The sequence below is a fragment of the Salvia hispanica genome, chromosome 1 (genome assembly GCF_029641045.1).
Source record: "Salvia hispanica isolate PSC_SH4W2 chromosome 1, Shi_PSC_v1, whole genome shotgun sequence".
In the NCBI taxonomy this organism is placed as follows: Eukaryota; Viridiplantae; Streptophyta; class Magnoliopsida; order Lamiales; family Lamiaceae; genus Salvia; species Salvia hispanica.
In genome coordinates this window covers 23,560,519-23,576,029 of record NC_142692.1, presented here as the reverse complement: position 1 = coordinate 23,576,029, position 15,511 = coordinate 23,560,519, and the positions used below count along the sequence as shown (strand labels likewise).

At 39.2% G+C, this 15,511-nt stretch overlaps 1 protein-coding gene and 1 non-coding gene across 2 annotated transcripts; both read right to left on the bottom strand.

Moving 5' to 3' along the window:
- Window positions 1-9,035: 9,035 nt before the first annotated feature.
- Window positions 9,036-9,172, bottom strand: LOC125185776 (small nucleolar RNA Z247). Its single transcript, XR_007170274.1, has one exon. It is a non-coding gene; the product is annotated as a small nucleolar RNA Z247 (small nucleolar RNA).
- Window positions 9,173-10,658: 1,486 nt separating this feature from the next.
- LOC125185189 (secoisolariciresinol dehydrogenase-like) lies at window positions 10,659-11,796 on the bottom strand. The gene is made up of 2 exons (XM_048081688.2): window positions 11,652-11,796; window positions 10,659-11,509 (listed from the first exon to the last, which is right to left on the bottom strand). Exons 1-2 carry the CDS (start codon window positions 11,690-11,692, stop codon window positions 10,720-10,722), a joined length of 831 nt encoding a protein of 276 aa, XP_047937645.1. The 5' UTR covers window positions 11,693-11,796; the 3' UTR covers window positions 10,659-10,719.
- Between the last annotated feature and the right edge of the window lie 3,715 nt (window positions 11,797-15,511).

The following is a 15,511-nucleotide window of genomic DNA, read 5'->3' as shown; positions in this document are numbered from 1 at the left end:
CAATCCAAACGGCATTCTTCGGTATGCATATGTACCAAAGGGGCACGTGAATGTGGTTTTCCCTTGGTCCTCTGGATTAACGTAGATTTGGAAATAGTCGCTGTATCCATCAAGGAAACAAAAGTACTGACTGCCAGCCAGTCTTTCCAGCATCTGATCAATGAAAGGTAAGGGAAAAATGATCCTTCTTTGTGGCTTCGTTCAACTACCTGTAGTCGATGCACATCCTCCATCCTGTCACTAGTCTGGTGGGTACCAACTCATTCTTTTCATTCTTGACAACCTGTATTCCTGATTTTTTCGGTACCATATGGACAGGACTGACCCACTCACTGTCAGGAATGGAGTAGATGATCCCTAGAGCAAGCAATTTTAACACCTCCTTTAGGACCTCCTCTCGCATGTTCGGGTTTAGTTTCCGTTGTGCATCTCGATGAGCCTTCGCACCTTCTTCTAAACGAATGTGGTGCATACAAAGGTCCGGATTTATTCCCACCAAATCTGAGAGAGTCCATCCTATTGCTTTCTTGTTTCTTTTGATGACTTCCAATAACTCCTTCTCTTGCTCCTTGGTCAGGTTGCTGTTGACTATTACCGAAAATGTCTCATCCTCCTCCAAGTAAGCGTACTTGAGGCCCGGTGGAAGTGTCTTCAGCTCCTTTTTTGTTCCATTCGTCTCCTGGGGCAAGGGATTTTTGTCCGTAATTTCTGGTAACGTCTCCTTCCCAAACCCAGGAGAATTTTCCAGACTAGCCACATGAGCCGATCCTTTAGATCTAGCTGACTCAGGGCTTTTGCAGAATTCCATAATGGCCTCCGTGAGTTCTTCATCTGTCAATTCTGCTGTGTTCATTGCTGCACACCATCCTACAACTTCCCTGTGAATCGAATGGCTCAACTCCGAGTTGTCGATTTGTTCCTGTATCAATTCCGTCTCAAGATATTCTTGGACTAAAGAGTTAATAACATCAATAGCATAAAGACTCTCAACATCTAAAGGCCTTTTCATCCCCTCATCTATGCTAAAGATATACTTTTCCCCATTATAGTCCAAGCAAATTGTTCCATCAAAAACATCGATAATGGTCTTAGCAGTACGCAAAAATGGTCTCCCTAAAAGTACCCCACTGGACTCAGCAGACTCATTATCATTCATCTTGATCACATAAAAATCAGCAGGATATAGAAAATCATGCACCTTGACTATAACATTTTCCAACACTCCTTCAGGGCAAATGCAAGTTCTATCTGCTAAATGTATCACTACCTTGGTAGCAACCATTCTCACCCCGGTCAACTTCTTATAGATCGAAAGTGGTAAAACATTTATTGACGCCCCTAGATCACACATAGCATGCTCGACCTTGATATCCCCTAGAGAGATGGGTAATGTGAACATACCTGGGTCGGTGCATTTTGAGGGCATCCTTCTCTTTTGTATCACAGCAGACACAGTCTCCCCGATCAAAATCTTCCCATCTGGCTTGGTCTTTCCTGCAATAAACTCCTTGATAAACTTACTGAAGGCAGGCATTTTTAAGGCTTGCAAGAATGGCAGGTTGATTTCCAACTTGCTAAAAATCTCCATGAGATCCTCTGTATCATCCTTTTTCTTCTTCGCCTCCCCGCGATATGGAAATGGTTTTGCTCGCTTTACTGCATTTGTGGAAGTCCCGACCTGGGTTTCATCAACTCCCTTGTTTCCTTCCTTACTCACTTCTTCAGGTTCGGGGTCTAGGAAGAACGGGTCCCTTGGTCGAGGTAGGGATCCCCCTAAATCTCCCTTCTGGAGGTCTTCATGAACAAGGATTTCCCTGGGTCTAGCGCCTTCCTCTTGATGTAGCTGACTCTGTTTCCCTTCGCTAGCCTGCATAGGTACTCCCTCATCAATTTCCAACGTCGGCCCTTCATAACCCCGCCCAAATCTCAAGGTGATTTGACTAATGTTTGCTCGGTCTGGTGGTTTGACGGTGGCAGGAAGTTTCCCTTCATTCCCTCGCATCTCATTCAAGGAAACTGCGATCTGGGAAAGTTGCTTTGCCATCATGACCATGGCGGCTTTATATTCAGACTGAGCATCTTGTAACTTGTGCAGGTCACCCTGCATGAACTGCTGTGAATTCACTAGATCATGGACCATGTCATCCAAACTCCTTTGTGGTCTGGAGTTGAATTGACCAGAATTTGGTCCTTGACCTTGGTTCTGACGATAGTTGCCATGATGATTGCTGTATTGGTTGTTAGACCCTTGATTTCCCTGATGGGTATTGTACTGGCTACCAGACCTTTGATTCCCTTGATGATTTGGTTGGGAATTCTGGTAGTTTCCTTGGTTATTTCTCTGATGAGGTGGCACATAGGAACTCCCTGGATTGTTCTGATTTCTGTTTCCCCAATTAGTTTGATCTTGATTCCCGTACCTACCCCAGCTGCAATTGCCCCTCTTGACCTTTCCCTGACCAGTTGGACTGCCTCTCCGGAGGGTGTGCATAATTCGTGAGCTGAAGTGGGGGTGGTTGGCCTTGATCATGGTCAGTCCATCTGAAGTTTGGGTGAGTCCTCCATGGAGCGTCCCTCTGTCTTCCTTGGTTCCAACTTCCGTCGTGATTCCAACTTCCCATCGAATTTGCCTGAGCTTGACACTCCCCTTCGCAGGGCTGACTGTAGTATGGTTGAAGTTGCCTTTCCTCTTGACCAGGGGGTTTCTCAATTTCCACTGGAGCATGCGGATTGTATTTCTCAATTGCATTTAGCAAGGCCTTTTCCAGTTTATCGATCCTATCTTCCACCTTCTTGTCTTCTTGTTCCATCACTGCATTAGCTGATCCTCTCTTCAATATGCTTCGCGGGTTATCATAGGCCTTCTTCGCCTCGATCAGCCTTCCCAAGGTTTCCCGAGCTTCACTTGCCTTATTCTTGGTAAAATTACCCCCACTCGAGGAGTTCATCAAGTCCTTTGATTCAGGGTTTGCACCTTCGTAGAACAGATAGTAAGTCTCCGCTTCTATCATCCTGTGGTTCGGACAAGCATCCAGCAGCCCCTTGAAACGGGACCAATAAGAACGCAGAGACTCATTGTATTCTTGTTTGCACTCCTGAATCTCCTTCTTCAAGGCATTCGTCTTGTTGGATGGAAAAAAGTAATCCAGAAATTCTGGTTTAAAATCCTTCCACGTGTTGATCGAGTCCGGTGGGAGCCTTAGCAGCCAAGTGTTTGCCTCCCCTTTGAGAGCAAACGGAATTGCTCGAAGACGGTAGTCCTCCTCTGTTGCCTCGTTGGGTCGCTTTTGAATGCTGCATAGTTTACTGAACTCGTTCAAAAATTCATTGGGGCATTCGTTCCTACGCCCAGAGAAAGTGGGTAGAACTCCAAGTACATTCTTCTTGATATCGATCGACCTCCGTCATGGGTTCGAGACTATAGCATGAGCGGGTTCACCGTCAAGATGTGCGGTGAGCGACCCTATTTCCTGATCGGGATCTAGCAGATGAGCCATATTCGAGTCCTCCTCCTCGGTCTCGGAATGCTCTGGTTCTGTTGATGACCCCGGGTTCTCCTCTATCGACGAATTCCACTCCTTTTCACTTTCTGACTCGAACGGGAATGGATCCTCCGTCCTCAATCCTGATCTGGTGGTGATGGTAGATGTAGATTCCTTGACTCGCCACTTGTATTGGCCACTCCCTGATCCAGATGAGCTTGCCCAACTTCCAGAATGGAAGCCTGCTTTCATAAACTGTCAATGAGAAAGAAAATATCAGAAATTAAAATATTTACACCAAATCCTTAAACGAAATAACAATAAACGCCATCCATCCCCGGCAACGGTGCCATTTGAAAGTAGGTATTTTCTTAGTGCGTTCAGAAGGAAATAACAGGTTCCCTAGGTCCAGCAAATCCACTGGATCACGCGGTCTAGGAACTCGTTGGTCGCAGGAAATCCTGGTCGTCGGACACACAGAGCACTTCTTTCAAAAACCCTCAACCACTTTACTAAACCTAGTATGGGGAAGTAGGGATCGATCCCACAGAGAAGGATGCATAATACTCATGTTCAAGGATTTGGACTTGTTTTTGGTGTTGGCTGCTGCCACGCATTTTTCTTGGGTTGAGGAAAACAAATTAAACTTGACATGGGAATCTTAAAACTCCTACGCTAATAGCTAGACCTAGACGAAATAACAAGAGAACGTTGCGAGAAAATTGATTGCTCAAGCTCTAGATCTAAGAAAACTACTCCAATTACCTAGACCTAGGAAATAAACTGACTGTGGGGACCATGACTGAAAAAGCAGAGTACGGACGAAAAGCTGGCAGAATAACTAACTCGAGTACTAACTAATAGCGACATCATCTTCTACAACCAAATTGCGTAGAAACTCATAAAAAAAATCAACATGAACGAAATCAGAGCAGAGCAAACTAAATCTAAACCAAATTTATGCATAACAACGAAGAACTAAATAGATCTGCAGACGCTAGACGAAGTAAAGCATAAAACAAGAAGAAAACTCAAATCCATCTAACAATTTCCTTTTCTCGCTTCGGATCCAACCTCAGACGCTAAATCCACTCCGGATCCAAGCGTCCGACACAAACTCCAACCAACAAAAACACTTCATCACTTCAGATTCGAACAACAACCTCCAATCAGTCAATAAACCACAGATCTATCACCGAATTCCCATATCAAACACCACAACATCAAAATAAAACAGAGATCGACATAATACTTGTTAAAATAAACTCTCAGCAGCGAGATCTACGTAAATCAACTCAAAATATCACAACTAAACGCAAATCAACAAAAGCGAAAAGATAACGAGTGTCATCAACAGCCAAGTCGACTCCCAAAAGTGAAGTTCGACCTCAAAGTGCAAAACAACTGAAATTAAAAGAGATTGTATCTTCGTCCACACGCGGACGGTGTTGCAACTGAGAAACTTCTAAAGAAAGGAACCCTTCGTAACCCGAACTACCCTAGATCTCCCCTTCCCAAGTGTGTGTTATGTGTGTGAGCTAAAAAAGAGTGAAAAAAAGTGATCTGATGTGCGTTGCATGCTCTTCTATATATAGGCGTTGGAGTGGGGCCCAGCGAGGTATAGATAGACCTTGTTGCCCTCAGCTATTGACTCCCTCCGTCACGCCTTCTTTTCTTTTGAATTCTGCTCACTTCACTTCATTCCTTTGCTAGACCATCTCCTTCAGCATTTCCTCGATCTAGCGATTTTTCTCACACACCTGGCTTAGGAAACGTGCTAGACCCAACAAATTATAACGCTTTTCACCACATAACCGATGCATGAAATTAGCCTTATCACATACAGAAAAGTAAAAAGACAATGCAGATGGTACTGACAGAGTCTGGGGGCCATGCAGAAAAAGCAAAGTACATGTGCAGAAAGTACTGACAAAAGCAGATCTGGTTCTAACTACCAACGAGAATAGCAGATAAAATAGAGTATTAAACACCATGAAAACAGAGCAAACTTCAGATCTAAACTTAAAACGAGAAATTAAAGCCTAAACTAACAGATCTACGCTACTGGACCTAAAGGATGCAGAAACAGAATGTAAATAGCCATAATCATGCACAACGTAAACAGCAAACACCAGATACGCGAAACTCCAACTCAAATACACCACGATTCAACAAATCCAGACATCTCCATACGCAAATCCACAACCTCCATCAACAAACCAACAGATCTCAGCTCCAAACATCCAACAATAAACAAAAACGAAAGTAAAAGGCAAGAAATAAACATCAACTCAGCGAGATCCAACAAAAACCAACATAACCTTCCATAATAACGAGAAATAGGTTCGAATCCAGCAAATCAAAGTCAGAAACTAGAGTTATGAAACTTAAAACCAACAAGTACTCGAAACCGAAAGCAAACTAAACAAAGCAAAGTAAATATTGTTTCTTCGCCTTCACAAGGCGGTGTTACACAACAGCAAAACAACGATGTGAACCACAGTGGCCAGAATCACTCCATCTCCAAGTGCGCAGCAAGTGAAATGAGAACTTTGAAGTGTGGAACTAAGGAATGGAACGAGAGCTTGAGCTAAAAGTGTGTAGAAGTGGTTGTCTTGTTCTTCAAGGTTGAGCTCTTTATATATGTGAGCCTTTGATCCCTAGGGTATCTCTCTGGTAATTAGACACTTTTTCCCTTGAATAAGACTCTTTAAAATAATCTGCTCTTGTCGCCAACTTTTAATTCTCCCAGGTCCGAACGACGACTTCTGATTTTTACTTCAATTCCATCTCTTTTGCATCTGCCAGGTCAGGTAACAGCAACTCCTAGGTCTGGCAGATTTACTACGCACCTGAACTCATAAACATATATTAGCGCCCCAAAATGCACAGAATTTTAACCCAAAACCAATGCATGAAATGAGCCTTATCACCTGCTTCAAGCCATATATAGCTTTGTTTAACTTGCACACAAGATGAGGTCCACCCTGTTCAAAACCTGCAGGCTGCTTCATATAGATATCTTCTTTCAAAATACCATTCAAGAAAGCATTATTGACATCAAGGTGAGTCACAATTCAACCACGAGAGATAGCAAGACTAAGAATCAGTCTGATAGTGTTGGGTTTGACGACAGGGCTAAAAGTCTCATTAAAATCAAATCCTGCTTGTTGAGAGAAGCCTTGTGCAACTAACCTGCCTTTATATCTAGCAATGACACCATCAATGTGTTTCTTAATCTTGAATATCCATGTGCAACCTATGAGATTTTTTCCTCGGGGTAGTGTGGTGAGCATCCATGTTTTGTTCCTTAGGAGGGCAAGGAACTCCTCAAGCATAACAGCTTTCCACATTGGTATTAAAATAGCTTCGAGAGCAGATCTTGGAATGAGATCAGGGGTGATGGAGAGAGTAAAAGCTTTAGGATTAAAAATACCAGCTTTGCTTCTGGTAATCATATGGTGAGAGGGAGTAAGAGCAATAGTTGTGTCTGTGTCAGAGGCAAGGGAAGAGGAACTATCAAGATCAGAATTTGTGTTACTGCCACTTTCAGTGATAGGTGTAGGTGAAGGAACTGGCTGCTCATTTTGATCAGAATATTCATTGTCAAGGTTAGAAGGAGGAGTTTGAACAGGAGTTGGGGCATGGAAAGGTGGCTGGGGGAGAAGTTGAGCAGGAGGCTGAAGAGGCAAAAATAGAGGAAAATAATTAACAGGTGGTGGTGGTGGTGATGCCACATTAGGTGTGTTAAAAGGATTAGTAGAGTGTTTAGCTTTGAAAGGAAAAACAGTTTCATCAAAAACTATGTCTCTGGTAACAATAACCTTGCCTTGAGGTAGCAAAACCTTATACCCTTTATGAGATGACTATACCCCAAAAAAGTTGCCGCAACAGACCTGTATTCTAGCTTATTTTTATTATAGGGCCGAGTGTGAGGATAACAGAGGCAACCAAAAGTTTTGAAAGAGGTATAGTCGGGCTTAGAGCCAAAAAGCTTTTCATGAGGAGAAAGGTTCTTGATGGTTTTAAAAGATAGAATATTGGTGAGGAAAACAGAAGTCAGAAAAGCATCATCCCAAAAACGTGGTGGCAAACCAGATTCAGCCAAGAGAGATAAACCCATTTCAATGATGTGTCTATGCTTCCTTTCTGCCAAACCATTTTGTTGTGGTGTGTATGGACATGATATTCTGTGCTCAATTCCACACTCTTTCAGAAAACCAGACAAAGCTTGATATTCTCCACCCCAATCTGTCTACAACATTTTGATTTTTCAACACAATTGATTTTCAATTAAGGACTTAAACTGTTTGAAGACAGATGCTACATCACTCTTATGTTTCAGAACATATATCCAACAATATCTGCTGAACTGATCAATGAAGGAAACATAATAGCAATATCTATTTCTTGAGACAATAGGAGAAGGCCCCCAAAGATCACTATGAATTAATTCAAGAGGAGCAGAATAGGTAGTTTCAGAGAGACTATAAGGTAATCTATGGGATTTAGACACACAGCATGATGAACAAAGAGAATTAGATTCCATTGATTGAAAATGGATATTACAACCATTTAGAATATTTTTAAAAATATCTAAAGTGGGATGACCAAGCCTTTTATGCCACAAGGAAAGAGTGGAATCTAAAACTTTATGAGTGGAAGCCTGAGAAGTAGATTGAAAACTTGTAGAGTTCACAGAAGGATGATCTCTAGCTTTATTGAAAGAGGAAACCGACTGAGTTTGATGAGGATTTTCTGAGGAGTGCTTAACAAGAAAATGGTAGAGGCCTTTGTCAAGAGTGCCCTTGAGCACAATTTCCCTGGTTCCCTAATTTCTCACAAGACAAAAAGTGGGGTGAAATTCAAAATAAACACCATTGTCAGAGGCAAACTAAGAGACACTAAGAAGATTTTTAGTAATTTCAGGAACATAAAGCAAATTTTTGAGAAGGAGTTTCTTGCTGGGAAAAGAAGAATTTGACTCAATGACACCTTGACCAATGTGAGCAATATTAACACCAAATCCATCACCAAGTTGGAGTTTCTTACCTCCAGTGTACTCTGAGCTAATATTAAGGTTATTCGGGTCATTTGAAATGTGATTCATTGCCCCAGAGTCAGGGTACCATGAGGTTGAAGCACCCCTTCATAGCTATACTCAATTGTGCAGCCACAGAAGGTGTAGGAGTGAAAGATTGGGGCCTGGCCTGTGCAAGGTGAGCTGCAGGTTGATGAGTTTGTTGTATTCTCTTCTGCTGAAAATAAGGAGGATTTTGATTTTGGGGAGCAAAACTTTGCTCAAACCTGTGCCAGCATTTTCTAGCAACATGCCCCGGTTTTTCACACAATTGGCATATCAGCTTTCCATAGCCCCGACTACCTCGGCCTCCTCTGGGAGGTCTTGAGCTTCCTCTATGAGCACCAGTAAAACCTCTTCTATTTTGTTGAGGAGAAAAATCATTTATCAAACAGAAGAGTGATGAACCATGTTGAGATTGGGTTGTGATCCCTCTGAACTTCCTTCGCTGGCAGCAGTTGCTTCTAGTCGTGATTCAAAACTGTGCAAGAGAGCGCACACTTCTTGAACAGTCCACGGCTCTATCCTGGAGAAGATTGACACCATTATGGGATTTTAGTCTGGGCCTAGACCTCCAAGAATATGGGGAATCTGATCCTCATCCGAAATCCTGCACCCGGCTGATCCAAGCTGATCACAACATGTTTTCATTTTGGAAAGATATTCTCTCATTGATAGGGAATCCTTCCTGAGAGTCTGGATTTGTATCTTAAATTGCATCATTTTTGCTTTTGATTGGCTTGCGAAACTTGTTTCGAGGGCTTCCCAGATATCCTTTGCGGATTTCAGCCCAACCACAAGCACAAGCGTGCTCTCTGAGAGCGAGGATAAGATCCACCCAGAGAGCCTTTGATCTTGGCGTCTCCAAGTTATATATTCTGGGTTTGACATCGACTTGTCCCCATCGATCACGATCTTAGGTGGTGCTGGTTCTTCTCCAGTCAGGTATGACTCTAGCCCATACCCCCACACAGTCTCTTCAATTTGCTGCTTCCACATCAAGAAATTTCCTTCGCTTAGTTTAATAGAAATGGGTGGTATTTGTGATAGAAATTCCCCAGAAGGAGCTATGGCATTTGACTCATTTTGGTCCATCATTCTAAAAGAGATGAAAGAAAGATAATATAGGTGAAAGAGACAGGATCAAGATCCTGCTCTGATACCATGAAAGAAAAGTATGAAACTCATGGCTGAAAAGAAAAAGGAATTGCTGAATTGTAGTAATGAGAAAAGTGTATTTCGATGCATGATAGAAGTGATGAGATTATAATATATATACTATAAATATGAGCATCTAGAAAGTCTTTATCATCCTTACATATTTTGTAACTGAAAGAGAATTTAATCTAATGTATGCTAACTTTAACTCAAGCTGCAATCTCTCTCTTACCAACTCTTGGCTTATCACATTCTCTAACAATTCTAGCCCGTGAAACACACTGTCAACACATAATAGCCGCACCCGACCTAGACCATATGACATATGGACTATAAGGTTGGTCTACCGAACCACATGACCTTTAGTTGTATATTTGGATCTAAGTTAGTAATAAATATGGTCCATGAAAGTGAAAATATTTTAGACATGTTAGGAATGGTTCTTATCATCTCATGCCTTTCCTGAGTTTGCATGTGTTTTTGTCTTTTAACATTTTTAATTAAGATCAAAATCCTTTCATTTTTAGTTAGTATTTTCCCGCTTTTCCATTTGTGTTGGTTTTTCCAGCTTTTTGGTACTCCTATTTCAATTTTGTTGTGGGTTTGGCACCTATTATGCTACGTACTACATAATTAATTGTCGTTCGTATTAGAAATAGTAGTTGTACAGAGTAAGGTAAGTTATCACTTGTTTGTGGAAATCTGCTTTATACGTTGAAATATGCAAGAAATAAATGACTTAGCTAAACGATCATATTCAAATTGAACATGTAATATTGCAATTAAATATTACAAAAATCCATAATTTTAGTAAGTTATCCACAATTTTCACTCGTATTAGTATATTACAAAAATCCATAATCACATTCTACTCAATTTTTTCATCACTCTTTATTAAATTTCATAAAAATTGTCTCTTAAAATTAAACATCGATTCAAGAAGAAATCATGTGTTTAATCAAGAAAAGAAGTAAAATTTACAAAAAGTTGAAGAAACAATTAAGATTGGGGATAATCGAAAATTCGAAGAGCAGAATTAACAATACCAAATCCCCCATCTATGCACAAATTTTGGCCGCTCACATATTGAGCCTCATCACTAGCAAGAAAAACAGCCGCATTCGCAACATCAGCCACTTTAAGAGTCGCAAATTTGAGATTCGCCATAGCACGCATTGCTTCCTCAAGCGCCTCATCATCCGGCGCCAAATACTTCTTCGTCAAATCCGTCGCAAGCCCATACGGCGACAAGCAATTCACCCTTATACCAAACTGCCCCAACTCCACCGCCGCATTCCTAGTCAGCCCCAGCACCGCGTGCTTCGACGCCGTGTACGCGTGTGTTCCGGCGCCCCCGATCTTCGACGACAGGCTCGCCATCGAGATGATGGCGCCGCTGCGGGTGGGGATCATCACCCTGGCGGCGTGCTTCGTGCCTAGGAAGACGCCCTTCACGTTCACGGCCAGCACGCGCTCGAAGTCCGCCTTCTCGTTGTCCGCGATCCGTGCCTTCGGGGGGTCCGCGACGCCCGCGTTGTTCACCATGATGTCGAGCTTGCCGTAGGCGTTGACCGTCTGGTCAACGGCGTTACGGATGTGGTCCTCGTTGGTTACGTCGCAGTGGATGTAGGTTGAGTTTGCGGTGCCGATTCGTTTGACGACGGATTGGCCTAATTCGTCTTGGACGTCGGCGATTGCGACTTTGGCGCCGTGGTTGGAGAAGAATTTCGCCGTGCATTCTCCGATTCCGGTGGATCCTCCGGTCACCAGAGCCACTTTCCCTTCTAGCCTATAGTTCATTTTAAGTTAGTGGTTGGAGAAATGAATAAATGGAGTACTATCTCTGTCACACAAACATAGATCTTTCTATAAATAGAGAGGATCAAACATTGAGCTAAAATAAGGAATCTAAGGATGAGAAAGAAATTTACCTTCTAGTGAGAGCAGAGATAGTTGAGAAGCTTGCCATCATGCTGAGTACAGTGCTTTGAAACTATTTGAATGCTTTTTCTATCAAGTAAATACTCCCACCGTCCACGATTTAAAGTCCCTTCTTGACTCGGTGCGGAAGAAAAATGGATTGAAAAAGTCTGTGGAACGTGGATCTCACTTTATATATTGGTTTTTTAATAGAACTAGTACCATGCCTATGCTATGCACAGATTAATATATATTTAAAATATTAATTTTAAATTTTAAATTAATTAAATAAAATTGGAATCAATATTAACAATGGACAATATGAGTAACAATTTTAATTATATGAGAATAAAAAATCTATCCCTATCAACATTGAAGCATAATAAATTTGAAACAAATCACATAATATAATGTTTAAACATTATATCATGGAGTGGGAAGATAAAAATCTATCACAATAAATAATTAAACACAATGGATAATTACTCATCATTTTTAAAACTTCTTTATACACTACATTAACTTTAAAATTAAAATTAACCTCATCATTATAAACTAAAACTTTCAATTCTTCACAATTCGTCACTCTTCAACAGAACTCATAGGTGAAATAACTCGTTTGTCATCTTTAAAGCCGCCTCACCTACAACCGCAATAAAATAAGGAACAAAATCAATTTTCAATGCACAAAATCAATAATCAATATGTATAACTACTTTCGCCTAACAATTTGTATAATTTTCAATACAATTAAAAACAAATTAAATATACATTAAATTTACCAATAAAATCATCCTTTCATATTACCTAACCTACTTATAGATATGTATAGAAAAAATTAGCCAAATATAATTTCAACATAAATTTTTTAACAATGAGTTTAATTATCTGTTAATTAATTTAATTTGTTTTTAATTTTATTGAAAACTATACAAATTGTTAGGCGAAAGTAGCTATACATATTGACTCAACCTACTTATAGATATGTATAAAAAAAATTAGCCAATTATAATTTCAACATAAGTTTTTTAACTTGGATCAACTATAAAGTAACATTGATGGACTAAAAATCTAATCATTATTGTCGAATTTTTTTTATAATTATTAAAAACAAAAAGAAAGAAAATGGTGGTAACATCAATCTGAAAAAACATAGTAAAGGATACAAATGGACGAAAAGAAATGAAAAATATAACTAAAATGAAAAAATTACCAATAAGTCATATAAAAAACAAATACGATGTTGTGTCAAAATTGATATATAAAAATGAATGAAAAAAAAACAAAAAATAAAATTAAGAAAATGTTAAGAAAAGAAAAAAATAATTAATAAAATGAAAAGGAACGAAAATATAATTAAAAAGAACAAAATTAGCCAACCAAAGAAATTGAGGAAGCCTCGAGCTCACTGAGCATCATGGTGTGGAATGGTTCTACGACGTCAAGCTTTCCTCCTATGGTAAGAGCAAAAAATGGTATACTTGAGTTCTACAAGGTAAGTAGGTATGTGTGGATATCTATCATTTAAATGACATATTTATATGCTAAAATATTATGCACGTCATCCTTGATGTAATTGCAAATTTTAGATGCTCCACTTAATCACCCTTTAATTATACACGATCATTTTTGTAACTCCCACACATACACGATCATGTATTTATATACTCCCTCCGTCCCACTTTAGGAGTCCCGGTTTAGTTCGGCACGAGTTTTAAAAAATATAAGGAAAGTTGGTGAAAAAAGATAGTGGAATGTGAGTCCTACTTTTATATATTAGTTTTATAATAAAATGTGAGTGGAAAAAGGTGAGTGGAATGTGGGGCCTATTACCAATTATGGAATATTCCAACCGGGACTCCTAAAGTGGGACACCCAAAAGTAGTAAACCGGAACTCCTAAAGTGGGACGGAGGGAGTATTATACAAATGCATTTTAAAATATCTTCATTTGTAACTGCCCCACTAATTTTAGTTTACAGTTTCTTTTTTAAAATATGATAAATGATCTCAATAACTTAATTTTGATTCCCGCGTTTACACCTTCATTGTAAAACCTCCGACTCACTCCACTTAGGCTTTCATAGTTTACACGTTTTTAGTCGCTCCTTAATTATACATTTTTAATTTAATATAATATTTTAAATTAAATGGCAATTTTGTAAACTCTCCCAAAACTCTCCTTTTATATATTGTATAGATGTATAGATGTGAGTGTAACAAGTTATGGGAAGTTGAAGTCCATTTAACAAAAGTAAAAAAATAAATGCGGATATTATTTTACGGACGGACCAAAATGACAAATGTGAATATTATTTTATGGACGGAGAGAGTAAGTTTATTACTAGTTTCATTTATAGTTCACTATACTAATCATATTGGAGTATATATTTTGTTTGGGTGCGTTATATTGCTAACTCACGCTTGAATTGCTAACTGCAACTAAATGATAGACATTAGATCTTTGAATTAAAGGGCATGATCATTCAATTTCGAGTATCAATACAGTGGATCAAAAATGTCAATTAGTGTATTTATGTCCATTAACAACAAAATAATTATAACTAACTTTTGAAAAATATCTCAAAACTTTAAATGCATATAACTATCTCAATTTAAATTATTTTTTCACTCAACATATATCAAATTAAAGAAAATTTTATAAGGATTCCAACGAGAACCGAAACGCATATATTTCAAAATTGTGTTGACATACTTAATGCATCATATTGATTATTTTTTAGGCACTATATTGACAGTTTGACCAAAACCCGTATTTTTTAGGCATCATACTTAATGCATCTTGTCTTTTTTAATTTAAATAATGATAAAACAAAATTACACATGACAATTTGTAGACCACTAAATCTTTAAAAATTTTATGGTTTTAAATTAGTTGTAGTTGTAGACCCGTATTTTGTACAAGGTATAAACTCCATTAGATTATCTTTATATTTTAACATAATATATAATCATTATTTGGTTAACATGTAATGATGAAAAGCACTGTATAGTCATTCATATAGTTAATTTCTTATGTGTATGTTGAGGGATGTCATTCCAATCCGAAACTCGTAAGTTGACCTGAATAACCCGATAAAATTAGTAGGTTAGGGCTAAAATTTAGTAAACCGAATATAAAAATGGGATCGACATGTTAAACAGGTTGGCCCGGTCAGATTGTGGGTTGGCCTGATTGATTGCAACATTTGATAAAAAGAATACTAACATTTTGGATTTTCCTTATACTTTTGGATTTCATGTGTCGCAATTCACTATCTTCTTTTCAATTTTCATTCCACACCTTTCCACTTAGTTTTACTAGCTTTTTGCATTTTATATAATTTTACGTGGAAAAATAATATTGGTGAGACATACTGAAGCTCAACTTTTTGTTTAGACTGTGTGCTCAGTAAGGAATATCAAGCTTCCTAGGTCCAGCGAATCCACTAGATCACAGGGTCTAGGAACTCACGGATCGTTGGAAGATCTCGGTCGTCGGACACACAGAATACCTCTTCAAAACACTCAACCACGTATACTAAAATTAGCACAGGGAAGTAGGGATCGATCCCACATAGATGAATGCGCAATTAAACATGTTCAAGGATTGGGGACTATTTTTGGGTTGGCTGCTGCCACGCAATTTGGGTTGAGGAAATTAAACTAAACTTGGAGTTGAAATCTGCTATTCTAACAACTAGATCTAGGCAGAAACAGAAATCATGCATATAACTGGAAAAAGCGAGGCAATTACTAGATCTAAGAAAACTATTCCCTAAATTACCTAGACCTGGGAAATAAGTGACGGTGGGGACCATTTGCTGAAAAGGTAAAGTACGGATGAAAAGCTGAAAAAACAACGAACTAAA